The sequence below is a fragment of the Anarrhichthys ocellatus genome, unplaced genomic scaffold, assembly GCF_004355925.1.
Source record: "Anarrhichthys ocellatus isolate YVR2014 unplaced genomic scaffold, GSC_Weel_1.0 scaffold58, whole genome shotgun sequence".
Lineage (NCBI taxonomy): Eukaryota > Metazoa > Chordata > Actinopteri > Perciformes > Anarhichadidae > Anarrhichthys > Anarrhichthys ocellatus.
The window spans coordinates 1,551,645-1,570,533 of record NW_022280088.1 but is presented as its reverse complement, the minus strand read 5'-3'; the positions used below and the strand labels follow the sequence as shown (position 1 = coordinate 1,570,533).

Sequence of the window (18,889 nt, the reverse complement as noted above, 5' to 3'; positions counted from 1 at the left end):
AGTGAAAAATTTAAAGGGGTCTGAATACTTTCCGTACCCACTGTATAACTAACACAGTGTAGTCTAACAGTCAAATCCACAATCACGACAGTTGTAGATATTATTTTGTTATGGATCTGTTTTAATATACCCTAATGGATATACAGGGGTAGACAAAACAGGTTCTCAGTGTAACACGATACAACAGCAACACAACCTGTGTCTAAAATGACCATCACGTTGACGCAATACCTCTCTAAAACAGCTGGGTATACCAAATAAACATGCTTATAAATGAATTAGTGATAATTAGTGAATGATCCCAACAAAGTGGTAGTTGTTTCTCTTTCCATTTTGATAGTGAGCAATGCTATTTAACTATAGTATCGATTAACAGTAGCATTGTGTAATGTGGATAATAATTGATTGTAAATACATATTCTTTATGTTGCTCTATATTTGGACCATGAGCCTGACATGAAACGTAGCTATTACGAGGGAGACAGAAGGAAAGGAAAACAACAAAAGAGGATCTAATAAAAGGTACTTTTTACACGTCATGCTTGTTTTCACGAACGTTACTCGTGTTAGCTAAATGTTTCCTCAGATCAGGGGAGGTTGAACCACGAACTACCGCTATGTGACCACCACAGGTATATTTTTGGTTGACACGAGTATTAGTGAATTGATGCTTATATATTAGCAACTACCTGTTACCCTGTTTATGATGAAGGCGACACGGTTTCATACCTGTGAGGCCCTTCTGACTTTAGCTAGCGTTACTTAACCTCGCACAAGAGAGCCTGGCTAATGCTAACATGCTAACTCTATACTGTTTTTCTCACGAGTATCACATTAAGTACACGTGACACTGGTGTAAATAAAACATGTAGTCACAGTTAATATTTTCCCAACCTTGTATGAAACAGTAGTTTGATCCTCACAACCTCAGTTCACAGAGACTCTTCCAGAAGCTTCTCTTCCAACCCGCCTCTACAAAAAAAATCTGATTCAGTGACGTCAGTTTCCTGCGACGAGGCGACTCATCAAAACAAAGCGTGGGGCTGCAACAGTTTTGCAACTCTGTAAAAAAAATAAAAAATAGCTAGCTAACATAACATGATAAAATGCCAATATGCTGGCTTATCAGTGAGGCGGATCGTCATAAACCCATCCGACTGCCACACCAACAGACAGTTGTCCTGGGTCGAGGTCCGGAGACGACTATTAAAGACAAAAAATGCTCTCGACAGCAAGGTAATATAACAACATAAAATATTTTTTGATTTTAGGGAATTAATACGTTGCATTGCAACTATAGAATCCTCTGTTTAGAAAAATGGATTAATACCGTATCTGTCTTTAGGCGATACAATTTGAATTGGTCTAAATTACTTATTCCCCTTATAGTTTATTTTGTTGTGTAGAATATTGTTTACATAATTGTCATGGACTATATATATATATATATATATATCTATATATATTTTTCATGTCTCAATAGTTTTAAAAACAAACTTTAATCTGTGCAAATGTTATCCCCTCTCAACCAGTTGAATTGAAAGCAGAGTGCAACAAAGGTTATGTCAAAGTTAAACAGGTAAGGAACATTGATTTTATAAGAGTGGAACTCACAACACATTAGAAAGAAGTTGTTCTGCTGAGTTTTGTTAAATACTTAAAATACAATTTCTTGTATTGTGTCTCATTTCCCTTCTTTGTTTCAAAGCTGGGCTTGAATCCCACCTCCGTAGATTCTGCGGTGGTGGGGAAGGACAATGAGGTCAAAATGAAGGCTGGACAGCAGCTTCATATTGTCAACCAGCTCTACCCATACACTGTACAGTTCAAGGAGGATCCCACCGGGGACCACGGCGGCACCAAAAGACCACGAGAGCCGTCTTCAGAGGACCCAGAGAGCCGCAGAGAGGATCCGAGTGTGAAAGCAGCCAAACAGACACAAAAGCTCTCTGTGTCAGTCAGCCACGGAGAAGCCACAAACACCAGTGTAAGAGAAGGAAGAAAGTGTGTGCACACTTCTGTCAAATATAGTTTTCAAGATGTTCACATGTTTTTCTATTATATGGATTTTCTATAAAGCCAGTATGTTGCATTACATATTTTACCTTTAATTTGTTGTAGGAAGGTTTTGGGCATTGGAGCCAAGGTCTGAAGACCTCAATGCAAGACCCAAAGATGCAGGTAGCTGTTTACAGTTAGTGTGATGCTAAGTGATCTGGATCGCAGCTGGATTTGTTACTGATAAAAAAAACATTGTCTGCTTTTCTCTAGGTATACAAGGATGACAAGGTAGTGGTTATCAAAGATAAATACCCCAAAGCTCGCTACCACTGGCTGGTCCTCCCGTGGCAGACCATTTCCAGCCTGAAGGCCTTAAGTGAGGAGCACTGCGACCTGGTGAAACACATGCAGCAAGTAGCTGACCAGATGGTTCAGCAGTGCCCAGATGCTAGCTCGCTACGTTTCCGTACAGGGTACCATGCCATCCCCAGTATGAGGTAAGTAATCACTGTTTGAATGGTGCCGTTAAATTGAAAGACCGTTTTGGTGTTTCAGCCTTTAATGCAAACACTGTATATTTTACACTACTGTCGGCTATTTTCTATAGGTTTTTAAATCGATTAACGTATTTCCCCTCATCATAGACACCAACTGATTTCAGTTAAACCTGGTACAGTACAGTTTATCTGTAACAAGAAGCTGCCGTTAATTGAAACTTAAGCATTCATCATTTTCCACCTTTCACTTACATCTTTACCTTTCTCGTATTCATTTCTGTCTTTTCCTTTTTACACGGTTTCTGTCCTTTTTTAAATTTGTGTTACAATGTTTTATTCCCTGCTTTGTGTATGAAATGTGCTTTACCAATACACTTGCCTCTCTCTTACTGACATAGTAGCATACAGCCAAAGCAAATCACATACTGAAGCATTAGAGGCAATTTAAAAAGAGTTTCTTATTTCTATTCAGAGCTCAACTCCTCTTTATCCGTTTTTGTGTAGTGTGTTGTGAGACTTTGATCTTTACACTTTACTGCCACTAAGTGGGAGGAGTTATAAGCTTAATGAAAAAGAGAGAGAAAATACAGTGATTGGGAAAAAACATTCCATTAATACTTTTCTTTCTTGATTGGAAACATAACCTGAAAGAAAATGCCACAAAAGTGCTCAAAGTATGTTGTGCAACATCGTAAGATTGCTTTGGCTCACATACTTTCGACTGAATTTAGAGGCCTTGCATTGATGGTGTGCATATAAGCCAATCACCCAAATACATCAGTCTAAAAGACTTTGAAAAAAGGTATTGAAAAACGTATTAAAAGCATTGGTATGGTGTTTTTTGGAGGAGGAGGATCAGCACGTAATCAATGTAGACACGTCAACATATAACACATTTTGTCTAAATTCTCTTTTACAGTCATGTACACCTCCATGTGATCAGCCAAGACTTCGACTCTCCTTGTTTAAAGAACAAAAAGCACTGGAACTCATTTACGACTGACTATTTCATGGAGTCTCGCGGTGAGAACAAATTACATGTTGTTCACTTTATGTCCCACATTGTGGCCATTACTGCACAGTGTTGAAACAATTTTTTTTGACCCTTTTTGTCATCTGCAGATGTCATTCAGATGCTTGAAACAAATGGAAGAGTCAATGTGAAAGAAGGAACCAGCGAGTTGTTAAAACTACCTCTCCGCTGTCACATGTGTCGCAAAGATATTCCCACTATACCAGCTCTGAAGGAGCACCTAAAGTCTCACTTTCGCAGCTAAGAAGGTGACTGCAAAGGGAATACATGCCTCAGATGTTTCTACATAGGACTGAAGTGTGTTGGGTACTATTTTTGCCTGGCAATTCTGATTCATTGTTTAAAAAAAAAAAGTCATTATGTGGCGGGAACACAATGTCATGGCTGCAGTTGCATTTTCAACTTGTTATTTTTTCAGTAGGTTTAAGAAGAGGGTCATTGTGAAGATGCATTTAATTTATGTGGGTTTTCATCAGTTTTTTTCCAAATTTCTGGACTGGGAAATCCCATATTATTGCAAATATTATTCCCACAGTCCACATGTTAAAATGTTTTATTAAATGTTTTCTAAAAACTGAATACTGGATTCTTGAATTTTAAATTACCCTTCCCTGATAGCGCAACCCCTGTGTTTGCTTAGAGTTTGACTTTTTGGGGAGCTCTGTCATGTAGCTAGACTACTGCATTGATATAACATTTTTAAAATTACACTTTGTTTGCATGTGTACAGAAAAGACAATGAACATGCTTTCAGCCAACAGTACACCCAGTCTAGCTGTCTTGGTGGGAAACAGACTGTTTTGTGTGTCACAATAAGTTAAACATCAATGAGGGTTTGCAGGGTTTTTCAGAGCTATGACACTCCAGCTTGATGTGTTGATTTTGTCGCCATCAAGTGTCAGCATTTATATAGGCAGGGCTATACGCAACTAAAAGCTTTGAGGTTTGACCTTCTATATCCTAATGCTGCGTGAAGAATGAAATTACGTTGTCATATTAGATTATTTAGTTTTACTATAAAAAAAATGTCACCTGAAAAAAAAAAAAAAAGAAAAGGTCAGTGGCCAGTACGGGGATCGAACCCGCGACCTTGGCGTTATTAGCACCACGCTCTAACCAACTGAGCTAACCGGCCATGGTGCAAACGGGAAAATAAAAGAATATCAACCTAATCTCCAGATTATGCGTATCAATGCTCTTTCAACATTTTAGAGAGATAGATATATACTTTATTCATCCCCAGAGGGAAATTTGTATATTAAGAGCAAAGAGTAACAGAGTAAAAATATATTTTAAGGCTCAATAATAGTAGCACCTTCGTGGTGCAACTAACATAGCTTTATTAGCTAGATAACGTTAATCGTAAACTACAACAATGTAACGTTAGCATTTGGTGGAAAAATATTTTTTTTTATTTAAAAGAGCTAAATATGGCCACAGTTTGTCTCATACAAATCATATTTTAGAGGCTGTTCTTAACCTGCAGAATGACGTAGAATACATGCAGTGGGGTATAACGTTATATATTTCCTCTATTATAGTTAGAAAATTTGATATACTCAGAACTTAAAAGCAAAGTTTCAGTGCATTAATAATTTTGTTTCCAAAACTGCCCTTATCTGATTGATAAGCGTATATAAAAACATGCAAGGACCCATATCATGGTTATTATTTGTTTATTATCATCAAAACAGTCAAAGTAAATGCTTCGGCTACATCATCGTCACAATAGTAATCACATATACAAAAATCAATCAGTTGCAGTTAAAATTGTAATGCCAAAATCAACATTCAGAAGCGATGGGCAAGAGTAAAATGCGTCCTCCTGAAGGCTTCAGGCAGGTCATTTAATGGTACAGTAGTTCGTAGTGGAAAAATATAGAGCTGCACAACTGCATGTCATCATCTCCTTAGACTTAACTCCCTTTCATCCTCATCTGGCACCATCAGAGAGTCCACTGAGTAATGAGCATCGTCTCCTATATCCTGGAACAAATACTCTTCACTCTCACAGCTCTGGGTTCCATTCACACAGTCTCTGGTTTTGATTTGCCCTAGCTCGGCGCTGTCACTGGCATTACTATCCTCCTCGCTCTTGCTGGCATCACTGCTGTCACTGCTGTCACTGGTCTCACTGGTCTCACTGGTCTCACTGCTGGTGCTCTCACTGCTGTCATTGGTGATGACAATAGTACTTTCGCTGGTGTCTGCACTGTCGCTGGCGGTGTCACTGTTGTCAGTGGGATTCTCCACCAGCGGTAGGTTTGTGTTGGTCTCCTGTCTGGCGTTGGTGCTAGTGGAGGTATGAGTGGGCTGTTTCTCAGTCAGTTGATCTGATTGACCCTTTACCTCTGTGCTGCTATTGTCCTCTGCTCTCAGGAATTGGGTGATGCTTGCGAACACTTGAACCCAACTCTGATTTAGGGAATGGGCAGATCATAGTGTTACTCAACTTGAATCAGCAAAATCAAGACATTGTGTAAAATAAAAAATGTTACACACACCTTTCGAATGTTTTCCTCACTGCCCATGCTATTATCTCTGGTTTCACCCATGGAGTCTGTCTGTGGAAATACAGTGGATGTGAGCTAAACGGAGACCAGAAGGATGAAGTGCCATACAATAAAAATTGACCAACATACTAGGTTTGACAAAATACTTGATTTAGTTAGTCTTACCACATCATCCTCATCCGATAGACTGTTACTCTCCTCTGAAGTCTGTTTGTGGAACAGAAACATACAGTTTTAGGAAATAATGCGTTTATTTCCAAAATGGAGAATGCCGTGTTTCTTCTGACACTTCGTTTATTATAACAGTTATACTACATCCACAACTTTTAATATATTTAATATGATGAATATCAGGATATAAACCCATCAATAACATGCTTAATGTAGTTTAGTGACAACAATAAGGTAAAAACAAAAGTGATAATACAACCCACCTTGTCCTCTGATGTGGATTCTGATGATTCTGATTCTGATTCAGACTCTGAACTCTGACTCTGAAAAGATATCCAGTATACAAGGTGAATTCAGACACATTTACAGAATGTCTTGAGTAATCTAAATGTTTAGATCCCAAGCAGAAGATTGACAAATCAAAATAACTTACTTGACTTGAGGTATTTTCTTCAGAGCTCTGCAACAGAAATAGGAATACACCCATTAAGGTTAAAATCAGCACGCAAAAGCGATGTACAAAGTCGTCGGCATCCGAAAAAAAAGAATTTTCCTCTTTACTGTAACAAATGTATGCATTACCTGAAGCTCTGAGGTGCCATTTTCCAGAGATTGTGAAACAGACAAACTTTCAGTCTGGAAAAGAAAAACACATTAACCGCATGCCACAATATATTTAATTATACCTTATAACTGCAACACCAGCAATCACCACAATCAAGCTATTGCTGCAGATGGGTCCAGACATACAGTATAGTAAACAATAGTGTCTGAAAGGGGAATTGTCCTGAGGTCTGGACAATTTTCAAGTAACCGCACCTATTGTTAGGTTTTCCGCTGACTGTGTGAGAGGAGCACAACCGTCAAATGATGAATGTGTAAACAGTGTTGAGTTCCTGCGCTGGAACACCGAGAGTTAAATGCTTTAAGAGGGGACTGATTTCAGATAGCACCCACCGAGTTTGAGTCAAGCTCATTTGATTCCAAAATGGCATTGAAGGAAATCTTTTGGAGAAAAAGAAATGACAGGTCATATTTAACAGGATAGTAGTTTCTTGATGTGCAGAAGATGGATCTATTTATGAAGTGACGTGACTTACACCCTCTAACATGCTTCTTAAAACTACTGAGCCTTCCTGCTTTGCTGGCATATAGACATTCTTACTGTGGGAGAAAAATGCTCACACTGAAACTTGTGCTATTATGTTTGCAACTTGAAGAGTCAATGACAGTATTAATTAAATGTATGAAAATGCACAACACAGAACCTGATGCTGTTCAAGTTGGAAACTCTACTTTCTTGTTAATTTGACATGATGTACAATAAGCATATTATATGAATGTAGAAGTATCTCTAGTAGCATGCAGGTATTTCAGAAAATGTGCTAAATGTGTGTTAAATTGCATGTTTACATTGAAAAGCCAAGTCTTCACTGTTGTTTTTCATACTTACTGGGTTGGCAAAAACTGCTCCCGTCAGGCAAAACATTATTATATTGACCATCATTCTGTAACAGACATACAGCATGTGATTAATATTGTTACTGATTTGATTTAATTCAATTTAAAATACTCTTACTGTATGCATTCCTCAAGGGAAATTTGTGGTAAACTTGCAATCATAAAAACACAAAATCACAAAAAACTTATTAGAGTTAAGAGCATCTCTGTTGCTTTTGCACTTAAACTGCAGAAACAGAAACTTGTTTAACTAAAAATACAATTAAACTTTGGAATAATTTCAACCAATAGTGACAAATCAGCAACAGTTATCATGTAGTTAGGTTATAATGTCAATATTTTACCTTTTTGTCCGTTATATTCAGAGCTGGTGTGAGAAATGTCCTGTTCAGTCTATGTAGCAGCAAACAGGAGTGCCTATACTGAGCCACGTATGGAAAGCTGGCGGTTGAGGCAGTAAAAGCACGCTGTGTGGATATGCTGTAGAATGCTCCAAGGACAACGGCATATAAGTAACCTTAATTAAAACGATTGCATCACTTCCTTCCGTTTGTCTCTCAACTGTTGGCAAGCGTAAGTGTACTTGTTTCCGGAGAGCAGGCTCAAAACAACATTCACACTAGCACAATTATGGGCACACACACACACACACACACACACACACACACACACACACACACACCAGAAATACAGACACACACACACACACACACACAACACACACACACACACACACCAGAAATACACACACACAATTGTTTCATTCAGCCACTGCATGTCCTCCACCCTCTCTCAAGTCTTCAGTGAAATATAGTTTAGCATACTTAACCATAGGGTTTGTGGCCGGTTGAGAAAACAAGCTCACCCACTCAGAGGGGAAAGGAGGGCCAGACGGGGTCACGCTCGTTTCCGGTGAAGAGGATGTTTTTTATTTTCTTTACTAGTCTACCAACAGTTAAATAATAAAATCATTAGCTATAAGGAGCAGGTGAGAGGTAGTGCTTTGCTCAAGGGTATAGATTCAAAATGCTTTAAAAAAAGACAACAATGTAAACATTAGGCTAAATACACTAATGTTACTTTTTATTGTAAAAACAACCATGTTTTATAACCCATTGTCCTCATGATGTTATTGTAAATGTGTCTTGTTCTTGGAAATAGGGCAAGCACAGTAGAAAGCCTAAATAAAGACTTGTATATTTCCTCCCTGATGCTCATAATTGTTTCCTGGATATCCATATATGGTCAGGCCTAAAATAAAATTACAGAATTCCTTGTTTAACCTCACTCTGGATTTCAACCGTGCAACAGAAACATGTAATTAGACTGGATGTTCACCAGTCTGGATCTGTTTGCTAAAAAGCCGCACAGCTACCAGTTGTTGTAAGGTCCTGCTTTAGAAAAGGGGAGGAGTGGGGAGAGGATGATTGGCGCTTGTTGTGGCACACAAACCAGCAGTCAACAGTGTCTGCCCTCAGCCCTCAGGATACTTGTTTTTACGATGTATTGACCCTTTCAGCCAGGCATCTAGGTTATCGATTTTTTTATATGACTGGAGATTCACAGAAGATCAGACGAGTAACAGAGCAGAGATACTAAAATCTGAAAGTGATGCAGGTTTCTGTTGCTCCCTGGTGTTTAATGAGCAGCAGCTGGGCCAATTATGGCTCATTAGTTTACTTAAGCTACTACTTCAAGGACTGAATAAAGTGTCTCGCTCTCAGCAGTGGTTGAATGTTGCTAAGTATAACAACTCAATAGGATTTTGAGGCTACGTTATACTTCTACTCCACAATATTTCATCGGAAAACTATGTAATTCTTACTCCACTACTTTTATTTGCTTTAGTTCCGCGTTGCTTTGCAGATTCATAAGATTTAAAGGTGCAGTGTGTAGGGATTTGAGGCATCTAGCGTTGAGGTTGCAACCAACTGAAACTTCTCCCATGTGCCAAGCGTGTAGGAGAACTACGGTGACTGGCGCGAAAACATGCCAGCGTGAATGGCCCTCTAGAGCCAGTGTTTTGTTTGTCCGTTCTGTGCTACTGTAGGAACATGGCGACCGGCTCTGTGAAAAGGCCCGGCTCTGTAGATACAAATGGCTCAGGTCTAAGATAACACAACTATTTTATTTATTATACACTGAAAAAAACATGCATTATGTTGCTCTATATCAAGTGTAAACATGTAAATTGGATGACGTTTGTCACAAAAAGCAAATTTCCTTTTGTCAATGGTCAAAGGTGGCGCTTTTGACTATGAATAAAAAATTGCTCGTTGATATCCTCAGACCATGACTTTTATCAAGCATGGCAAGTTTGGGACGGATTTGAGCAAGTCCAGTGGAGTTACCTCAGCTTGTTGTTCAATGGGGAGTCACGTAAATTGGCCGTCACGCCACGGCTACACCATTCCATCAAACGTAAAGCTTTTGATAACTTATAATCACAAAGGACTTTAGAATGTACTCACATGGAGTGTGGATCTGAGAAATGACCTAGGAGATGTTCATTAAAGAAAAATGTAATTCAAACGAAAAGGGGGATTTCTGGAAGTATTTACAGTTGAGGAGCAGCATAGCGTCAGTGTTTGGACTGAAAAGAGAAGAGACGGAAGAGAATACAATTCAACAGTTTCTAAGTGCTTCCCGTACTTTACACGTGGCCTCAAAATTTTATAGGAAAATGTCAAATATTCAAACTACAATGTGCGAAGGCCTGAGATTGATATGGCAAAAGGATCTTGGCAATGAGATCATGGAAGATGTATGGCAAGAATTAATATCGAACGTGGGCTCCAAGGGATGCAAGAAGCAAGTTTATCCATTACAGAATGTACATAGGTATTACTTTACACCCCTGGGCTTAATGCAGGATAGCAAATGTTGGAAATGGAACAAAGAAATGGACACTTTTCTACAAGCTCTGTGGGGGTGTTACAAGGTGATGCCTTTTTGGAAGGTGGTACTGAAGAATGTAAAAGGGCTCAAACGGCCTTTACCAGAATCATAATTATGTTAACTCGGAAAAAAATCGCTTGTTTTGCTGTCTGACAGGCTTAGTTTTTGTATCTGCGTATAGTGGTGGTGGGTTTGAACGAATACAAATTTAAATGCAAAAAGAAAAGTAAGCTGCTGTTCCAATTGCAGAATGACTGTACTGCATCGTCCCGTCCTTGGGAGTCTGGACTTCCAAGTCCAAACTCCAAAGTCCACACTCCCAAGTACACAAGTCTGTACTTGGCGTACTTACTTGGTATTGAGAAAGGCCCAATGTCTCGTGACTCTCGTTCCGAAAGTAAACAGCCCTGACGTTGTCGGTGCTCAGGCCCTAATTATATAATATTATTCAGAAATGGGTTGCTCTGCACAATGAGTACATTTAGCTTCTAATACTTCTGTTTTAATTAAGTAAAAATTTTGAATGCAGCACTTTTACTTGTAACAAAGTATTTCTACACTGTTGTATTGGTTCTTTTACTAAAGTAAAAGATCTGACTACTTCATCCACCACTGGTTGAAAGGCATATTTCTTGAGGAGCTAATGATCTCAGACAAAGAACTATAATTGCTGTAACTAGTATGACAGATGCATTTATTATTTCTATAGGCTATATCATTACTTTGATGTGAATAGCAGTTCAGAAAGAAGTTCCCAAAGTTATCTTGGTCATGTCACATGAGCTTCATCAGCAGAGTTTGCAGGTGTCACAAAACGGAGTTCCCAGAATAATATGTACATTTTAACATCACATTACCATTACAGCCTTTCCATTGATGTGAAAGTGTTTTGTCAAATGAGTAGTAGTGTATTATAATGAAAGATTGGTTCAAAAGACATATCTTACAACTCCTACAACTCTTCCTTCATGTCATGGGCAGTGGCTGAAGATACTTGTTAATAGTAACAAATATTTATCATGTTGTTAATCATCATCTCACTCATCATATTAAAAATATGAACATGTGTCATATTAGTGGCGTCAGGATCACAGTGAAAGAGTGACATCTAGTGACCAAAATGATGTTATTTCTGTCCTGAAACTATCTTTCATCCGACAGGTTTCACAGGTTTAGTTTTACTCTGTCATAAACAAACTACACGCAACACACTTATTAAAACATTCACAACTTAACAAAAAAAGAAATAGCCATGTCAGTAGTTTGACATGTTTAATTGTAAATGCTGCCGGATGGGTATTGCACAATAACCAATACATAGTACACAGATTATTTCCCCCATGGACTCTCAGGTACACTATGTGGTTGCAGTAGCTTGTGCCCTTCTGTATGCTGAACTGTTAACCTTCTCTGTTATTTCTTTGGATGTTTCTGACCAAAAGAGCGGATCCCTCGCTCTCCTCCTGTAGTTTTCAATCCCAAAGTGACTCTCATGAATGCAATCAAGCATGTCCTGTATCAGTTTGTGGAACAATGATCTGGTTTACCAGCTCTGTATTTCACATCTAAATATAGACAGTGCAGGCAGTGTGGCTGCACTGGGAACGTGGTGTGAGGTGTGTGTGTGTGTGTGTGTGTGGGCGCTTCAAAACTAGTAAGTACCTAATACATCTTTTATGATATTTAATTGTTTATTGTAAAATATCGTGATAGGAAATACAGTAAAAACCTGTTTGCAGTAATAATTATAGTTAATAGTGTATAGTCTATGTTATAGACTATACTATACACTATGGTATAGGCTATATTTAGCATAGTAAGTTACAGTATTGTGCTATAAAACACAATTTCAGTATCATACTGTCAAACACAATTACAATAGAGCAGTTATACTGTAAAGCACAATCATGGTAAAGGTGTTTTACTGTAAAACAGCAAAGGGACTGTAAACAGGTAATTAAAACAGTGTTAGTAATTTACCACCTAAATACAATAAAATATCTAACAGTGTGGAATAAAAAAAAGTCTCTCTTTCTCAAGTCAAGAAATAATATATAAATTAAGTGTAACTACAATTCACCCACAACATCCACTTATGGGGTGATTCTTTTGCAGTTTTTTGACTCTAAAGTTTTGCCTTTTTTCCTGACTTTCTTTTTGGGAAACAAAGCACCCACATGAAGTGCAGTGTTGGATCTCTTTCGCTCCCTCTCTCATTATCGCTGTAGCTCAAAGACCCTCCCAAAGTTTAGAAAAAGTGTTGGCACCATCGACCCAGAAAGAAATCTGTGTGTGCAGCATGCCAGTCTGTGTAGACAGTGTGAGCGCTGTCTCGAATACAGAAGGACACCTTCACAGGTTCAACACAGACAAAGCTTGTCATTTCTCTTGCAACTGCCAGCCTCAGGTAAGATCCTAATAACTGAGACTTTTCAATTGCTTTGAAAGGTAATTTGTTAATGATCAAATAGAAATGTGTGTGACATCGTGTTGACTAACTAGTTTACAATCAAACTTGTTGTGTGTTGTATGCAGCAACTACTAGCGGGGTTATGTTGTAGCCTCTTTTGTGATAGCCAAAACTTTACTTTGATGTTGATGTTGACATTGATGCCTTAATTATTTTTGTACAAATCAAGAGTTTTTGACTATTAACAGTCTATCTACACTGTAATGTACTAATATACTGGAGGTAATATAGACACATTTACATGTTGCTTACTCATGGCTGTGCATAATCTATATACCAACATATATTTTATAGTATAGTACAATATCCTCAAATAGACTAAATATTCCTTTATTGAATAGCGTGAGAAATACATTTACGACTACCATGTAATATGTGTGTTATTAGAGATGAAAAGTTAATGTGTGTCATCACAACAGCACTGTGGAGATAACTTTCCCCTTTGGGACAATGAAGTATAAAACCCTAACATTGCCTCGATATTGAAAAGATCAAACCCCTCAACCCCCCTCCCCCCACCTGTCTACACCCGTCTACACCTATTTGGTGTTTTGTGGGCCGAACCACAGAGCTATTGTTCCCCTGGACAGGCCCAGTAGTGTCTGTTTTGTTTCCGTCCACAGAGACAAAATGTTTGTGGACTTAGTCAACTTTTTCCAGTCTGGTTGCTTCTGATGTTTACTTTAGCTCTCAATTGAAAGAGTTGCCAAGTTCATGTCTGTGTTGTGAGAAGTCAGATTATACTGCAATGATTGTTAATAGTGTTTTTATCCAAATTCCAACCTTGCTGTGATTCACAATAATTTAAACGTGTAATTCAAATTTGTTTTGATTTTTGTCCCATGTTAAAAATCTTGCTTTCAATGTTTCAGGTATGAGGGCCTGCTTAGTATTCCTTTGCTTACTGGCAGCAACATTTGCCCTGTCTGTGAGTAATGCTTTTTTTTTTACATTAAACTTTGCCATGACAGATGTGATGTTAGATTTGTTTAATGCATTATGAATTAATCCCTATTACATCTAGGTAAAGAGTAAACATCATGGAAAACATCATGGATTGCATAAGACTTCACATGAAGCCAAAGAAAAGGTAGAGCAGGAGTCTAAAAGGATTTTAAAAAAATGTACGTGACGATGATTTCATGTCGTAAAATCGGAATTTTTTCATTTCTCCTGACTAAGGACATTATCACAGAGAAGGCCAATGAGCCACAGATTTTACCCACTCTAGTCACGTTTGAGGCCAGCAGCCAGGAGCAGGAAGATGAAGAACTGAGCTCCCAAGACAATGCTAATGCCAACAAGGAGGAGGGAGAGTTTGAGGAGACTGAAGAGAGCGACAAAAGGACTGCAGTCCTGCTAAGTGAGGAGGAGTTGGTAGACCTCTTGAAGAAAGAAGCAGAAGAAGAGCAGGAAGCAGAAGAAAGAGTGCTAGAGAAAGAAGAAGAAGTGGAGACGGACAAAGGCAAGGTGGAGCCTGGTGAGGCTGTGGAGGACGACAAAGCTGAGGTGAAGGAGAGGAAGTTGGACGACAAATTAGAAATTGAGGTGACAGATGAGGAAGAAGAAGTAAAGGATGAGAGTGTAGTGGATACTGAAATGCTGGAGAAAGGTGAAGATGAGGTGGAAAATATGTCACTCAAGGAAAAGGAGAAAAAGTCTGTTGTAAAAATAGCAGACAGAGAGGAGCAAGGTTCATTGCTGGAGGAAACAGATGGAAGCACAGAGTCAGAGATCCCCGTTGATCTTGATTATGCTGCTGATAGTGGCATCTTACAACCTCTACAGATTGTATCTGCTAAAGTAAAACCCAAAACAGATATTAAAGACAGGGAAACCCTTCAGAAAGGACTGCCCACCATTGCAGATGACTATGAACAAGACACACAAAACACTGAGGCAGTGGACAGTGAGGAAGATTCACAGGCCAAATCCAAAGATGTTGATGAGAAAAAACCTGAAGCAAATGTGGACCCTCAAGAACCAAAGAGAAGTACAGGGTTTGAATCAGGTTCCGAACCGGCTGGAAAGGAGGAAGAGAAAAGTAAGAATAACAGCGGAAGTCCCACCAAGGGAAAAACAAGGAAGCAAAAGAAGAACAAGAGGGCGAGGAAACACTCCCCACAGACTGAGGGAACACAGTCTGAACCAGAACGGAGCCAACAGGTTCCTCAGGCGTCTGAGGGCAAAAGTATTGACAATACTGTCCAAAAGGCAAAGAGGAGAAGTGCAGGAAAATGGGTAATGCATGCACAATGTACATTCACTTTCTTTTCAATGGTTATGATCAATATTTTTGAGTTATAATGGATCACTTAACTACTTGCAAAAGGCCTCAACTGTTCACTCTCATCGCTCCTCATAGCAATGTTTGGCAGCAGCAGGCAGCTGTTGGCATATTTTAATATCTAAAAAAAATTGCATTTTCATGTTTCTTCTTTTTCAGGGTCCTTTAGTTGGAATGAATCCAGTCCAGATAAGAGCCACAGTGGATCTCTACCCCAGCTCCAGGCCCTCTCTTGGTGGAGGCGTACATCGCCCAGAAGCCCCTGCTGGTTGGTTAATTCAGCACTCACTGACTAATGCACTATCACAACAGTCTCACACGGGAATGTGCTGACTGGGTCATTCAGCTAAAACTTCCGCATGACTAGTGTTACTCTGCTTTATGGTCACTAGCAAAACACAGCTTGAGGTTTGTACAATGGAAATCAAGTTGAATTTGATCGCTGTACAAACTCAAATGACAGAGGAATGTCGGCGATGGTGTGTTGTGGTTATAGCTCATTGATTTCCAGTCATCACACTGCAAAATACGACCAAACCAGTCCTGAAAATTCAGACAAAGTGTGTAGGTCAAAGGTCATTGTGCTGCATGTTTTTTTTTATTCTTCTAGATCCATGTGACGACTTTCCCTGCAAACGTGGAAAGACGTGTAAGCTTGATGCGGACAATAAGCCGAGCTGCGTGTGTCAAGAGCCATCAGAATGTCCTCCCGGTGTGAATGAGTTTGATCACGTGAGTATGGATGATCTGTTGAAAGATAGACTGGAATGGTGTTCAACAGCGCATTTGATTGTTGCTCGTTGTTCAATTTCTGCAGGTATGTGGAACAAACAACAAAACATATGACACATCATGTGAACTCTTTGCTACTAAATGCAACCTGGAAGGCACTAAGAGAGGACACAGACTTCATCTGGACTACACTGGACCATGCAAACGTGAGAGTTAACCTCTGTACAGAGTATATGGTTTAAACATTTCCTGTTGGACTATTTCACCCTAATCGTTGTCTCTGTTTCTCTCTCAGTAATACCTCCATGTGTGGACACTGAGCTGGTCCAGTTCCCTCTACGAATGAGGGATTGGCTAAAAAATGTGCTGCTGCAGCTCTATGAACACGACTCCGTGTCTCCTGGCTTCCTTACACCTAAACAGCGTTTCAGAGTAAGATCCACTGCTCAAATGAATATATGGGATTCTGTTAAAGTACTATGATTTCTCTGCAGTTTGTTGTGTTACTTTTATCGAATCAATCAGTCCACTGGTGAATCAGAAAATCCCACAGCAGCTTTGGGACATGGAAAACTTAAATGTATGTTGTTTAACAGTTTATGTTTTAGGTAATCGCAGTCAATCAAACTTTGGTGTTCTGTATTCTGTAGGTGAAGAAAATCGATGAGAGTGAGAGGCGTCTTCATACTGGGGATCACACTATTGAGCTGCTCGCGCACGACTTTGAGAAGAACTACAACATGTACATCTACCCAGTGCACTGGCAGTTTGCACAACTGGACCAACACCCTTCTGACAGGTACATTTTATTCCTCTGTGCTTACGGTGAACTTTGATTTTTCCTCAACCTTTAGATTATATTCAAAATTGATCATAGTGAGATGTAAAGTTTCCAACGACAGGATTGGCTAATGTCAAATATTTAACAAATCCCCAGCTAGAACTGGGGAGGGTATATAATCAAACCCATTCATGAGTTTTATTATAATGCAAACATAATGTACTGTATGTGATGTAGACGCTCACAATGATTACAACTGGATGTTCATCTGTCCTTTGCAGAATCTTGTCCCACTCAGAGCTGGCCCCACTTCGAGTCCCTCTGGTGCCGATGGAGCACTGCACCTCCCGCTTCTTTCAAGAGTGCGACGCTGACAAGGACAAGCAGGTGTCCTTCAAAGAGTGGACTTTCTGTTTTGGTATCAAGAATGGTAAGAACAACACTATGTCAGTAACATACTATGGTACACTTTTTATGCAGTGATGGCTTTAGCTGTGACACTTCTGTGTTGACATAAAATATCTCTTATGAATTTGATGATTTTTCACAAAAAAATATTTAACTGTTAAGGCACATTTTATAGTTCTGTGTCCTATATATTATTTTTTATATATGATTTTATTCAAGTTTTAAAATGACTGACAATACATATTCAATTCAAGTAATAATGTAACATCACATACTGTACGTAGCAGTTCGTTTTTTGTAATGGGTGTTCAGTAAAAACGTCAGTTTATCCGTCATTTGTTTATATTTGTCTGCCATAATTCTCATGCAATTCTAAAGCATATGGAAAATACTTTATTCTTCATCCTATTAATGTCTGCTATCTGTTTTGTCCACAGATGATATGGACACCAACCTGCTATTCTGAGCTTCATTTTGACCTCTATCGACTACACAAGCAGCTTGAGACGGTGCAGCTTGAAGCCTCCATGAACCTCTGTAACACAAGAAACTCGTCTGAAACAAACATATAAAAGAAACAAATTTTTACCTCCTGCTATAAAGGGCAAGTGTTGGTGGTCATTTCTGTTATTTTGTGTCAGACTAAGCTTTGGATCTACAGTATATTTTTTATTTAGACTAAGCTGCGAGAATAAACTTTATTAGAATATAAGAAAGTGTTCTGTTTAGCTGAAGCATTCCAAACTGGGGAATCATCAGCTCATTAGTAGAAAAGTTGTTGTACATAGTACCAGGCTTTAAAATAATTGTGTTTTTTATGTTGGAGTGATTTAGTGCAGAATTACTCTTTAAATCAAGGTGAAGTATCCTTCTACGGTGGGAAATGTAAAACAATAACTATGTTTTTTCTATCTTAGTAGCAAATGCTGTAAATGTTTGTCAGTGCAAATGCGCTTCATTGTAGCTCTAATTAAAGCTTTATGGATAGCAGTGGACTTCACAATATCATGACGTACAGTAGCATAGTTCAGTAATAATGACTTTCCTTACAGCCCTGAAATAAAGTTATTGCATCATATTTGTGGATCCCATTTGGGAAACATCTGTTTATGCTTTAATATCATGTTTTATTAATTGGTAAATTTCCCTGATGCCACCATGACATGAAAATACGATCACTGCAATATTGCTTTTGAGAATGCAAGTCACTGATACCTGGTTAAGGTTTGCCACATAATCATAAATAATAGCCCTCTGTAAGGTAACACAGCAAAAAATAGCCTCTAGCATGGTCATGATGATTACACTGACTTGTTGTTTTGAGACAACGTGCGGGACTCTGATTGGACATTTCTTGGTGATCTCCGAATCTGACGGCCTCTATAAAAGCAAAGAAAGAAACAGCTCTCTACCTGTTGACTGTCTGCTGTTACTGAGATAATGTTCTGCATACTGTGGGTTGTCTTCCAGACCTTGGCTGTTGTGGTGGAGGGTGGTGTGTCTTCAGGGAGTGCTGAGACACTGGCCAATGGGGGAGTGAATAATAACGGAGCTGCAGGTGGAAACAATGCCAACCCTGGGGCTCAAAATGGGGTCCCAATAAATGGTGAACCCCTTGTGGCGCACTTAGTCCAACT

At 39.0% G+C, this 18,889-nt stretch overlaps 4 protein-coding genes and 1 non-coding gene across 7 annotated transcripts in view; 2 read left to right on the top strand and 3 right to left on the bottom strand.

Annotated features, from left to right (window-relative positions):
* dnaja1 (DnaJ heat shock protein family (Hsp40) member A1) overlaps positions 1-1,020 on the bottom strand; it is a 12,837-nt gene extending 11,817 nt beyond the window's left edge. The window contains exon 1 of the mRNA XM_031871465.1: positions 895-1,020. The gene's annotated coding sequence lies outside the window, so the exon portion shown is untranslated. The remainder of the gene's footprint in view (positions 1-894) is intronic.
* aptx (aprataxin) lies at positions 936-4,361 on the top strand. Of its 3 annotated transcripts, XM_031871466.1 has the most exons (7): positions 936-1,236; positions 1,533-1,579; positions 1,709-1,987; positions 2,122-2,181; positions 2,272-2,498; positions 3,418-3,521; positions 3,621-4,361. In XM_031871466.1, the coding sequence occupies exons 1-7, from the start codon at positions 1,107-1,109 to the stop codon at positions 3,773-3,775; spliced, it is 1,002 nt and encodes a 333-aa protein (XP_031727326.1). In that variant the 5' UTR covers positions 936-1,106; the 3' UTR covers positions 3,776-4,361. The 3 variants fall into 3 exon arrangements, with proteins under 3 accessions (XP_031727326.1, XP_031727328.1, XP_031727327.1); XM_031871468.1 differs by lacking the exon at positions 1,533-1,579 and having other exon boundaries at positions 1,826-1,987; XM_031871467.1 differs by lacking the exon at positions 1,533-1,579 and having other exon boundaries at positions 1,734-1,987.
* A 231-nt stretch (positions 4,362-4,592) lies between these two features.
* Positions 4,593-4,666, bottom strand: trnai-aau (transfer RNA isoleucine (anticodon AAU)). The gene has a single exon. It is a non-coding gene; the product is annotated as a tRNA-Ile (tRNA).
* A 544-nt stretch (positions 4,667-5,210) lies between these two features.
* scpp1 (secretory calcium-binding phosphoprotein 1) lies at positions 5,211-8,138 on the bottom strand. Its single transcript, XM_031871532.1, has 9 exons — positions 8,021-8,138; positions 7,669-7,723; positions 7,173-7,220; positions 6,798-6,851; positions 6,649-6,675; positions 6,479-6,538; positions 6,210-6,251; positions 6,036-6,095; positions 5,211-5,946 (listed from the first exon to the last, which is right to left on the bottom strand). Exons 2-9 carry the CDS (start codon positions 7,720-7,722, stop codon positions 5,434-5,436), a joined length of 858 nt encoding a protein of 285 aa, XP_031727392.1. The 5' UTR covers position 7,723; positions 8,021-8,138; the 3' UTR covers positions 5,211-5,433.
* Positions 8,139-12,905: 4,767 nt separating this feature from the next.
* On the top strand, positions 12,906-18,587 carry LOC116396683 (SPARC-like protein 1). The gene is made up of 11 exons (XM_031871436.1): positions 12,906-12,981; positions 13,917-13,972; positions 14,069-14,134; positions 14,227-15,285; positions 15,491-15,599; positions 15,942-16,063; positions 16,149-16,269; positions 16,359-16,495; positions 16,714-16,862; positions 17,126-17,274; positions 17,690-18,587. Exons 2-11 carry the CDS (start codon positions 13,919-13,921, stop codon positions 17,716-17,718), a joined length of 1,995 nt encoding a protein of 664 aa, XP_031727296.1. The 5' UTR covers positions 12,906-12,981; positions 13,917-13,918; the 3' UTR covers positions 17,719-18,587.
* The last annotated feature ends 302 nt before the right edge of the window (positions 18,588-18,889 follow it).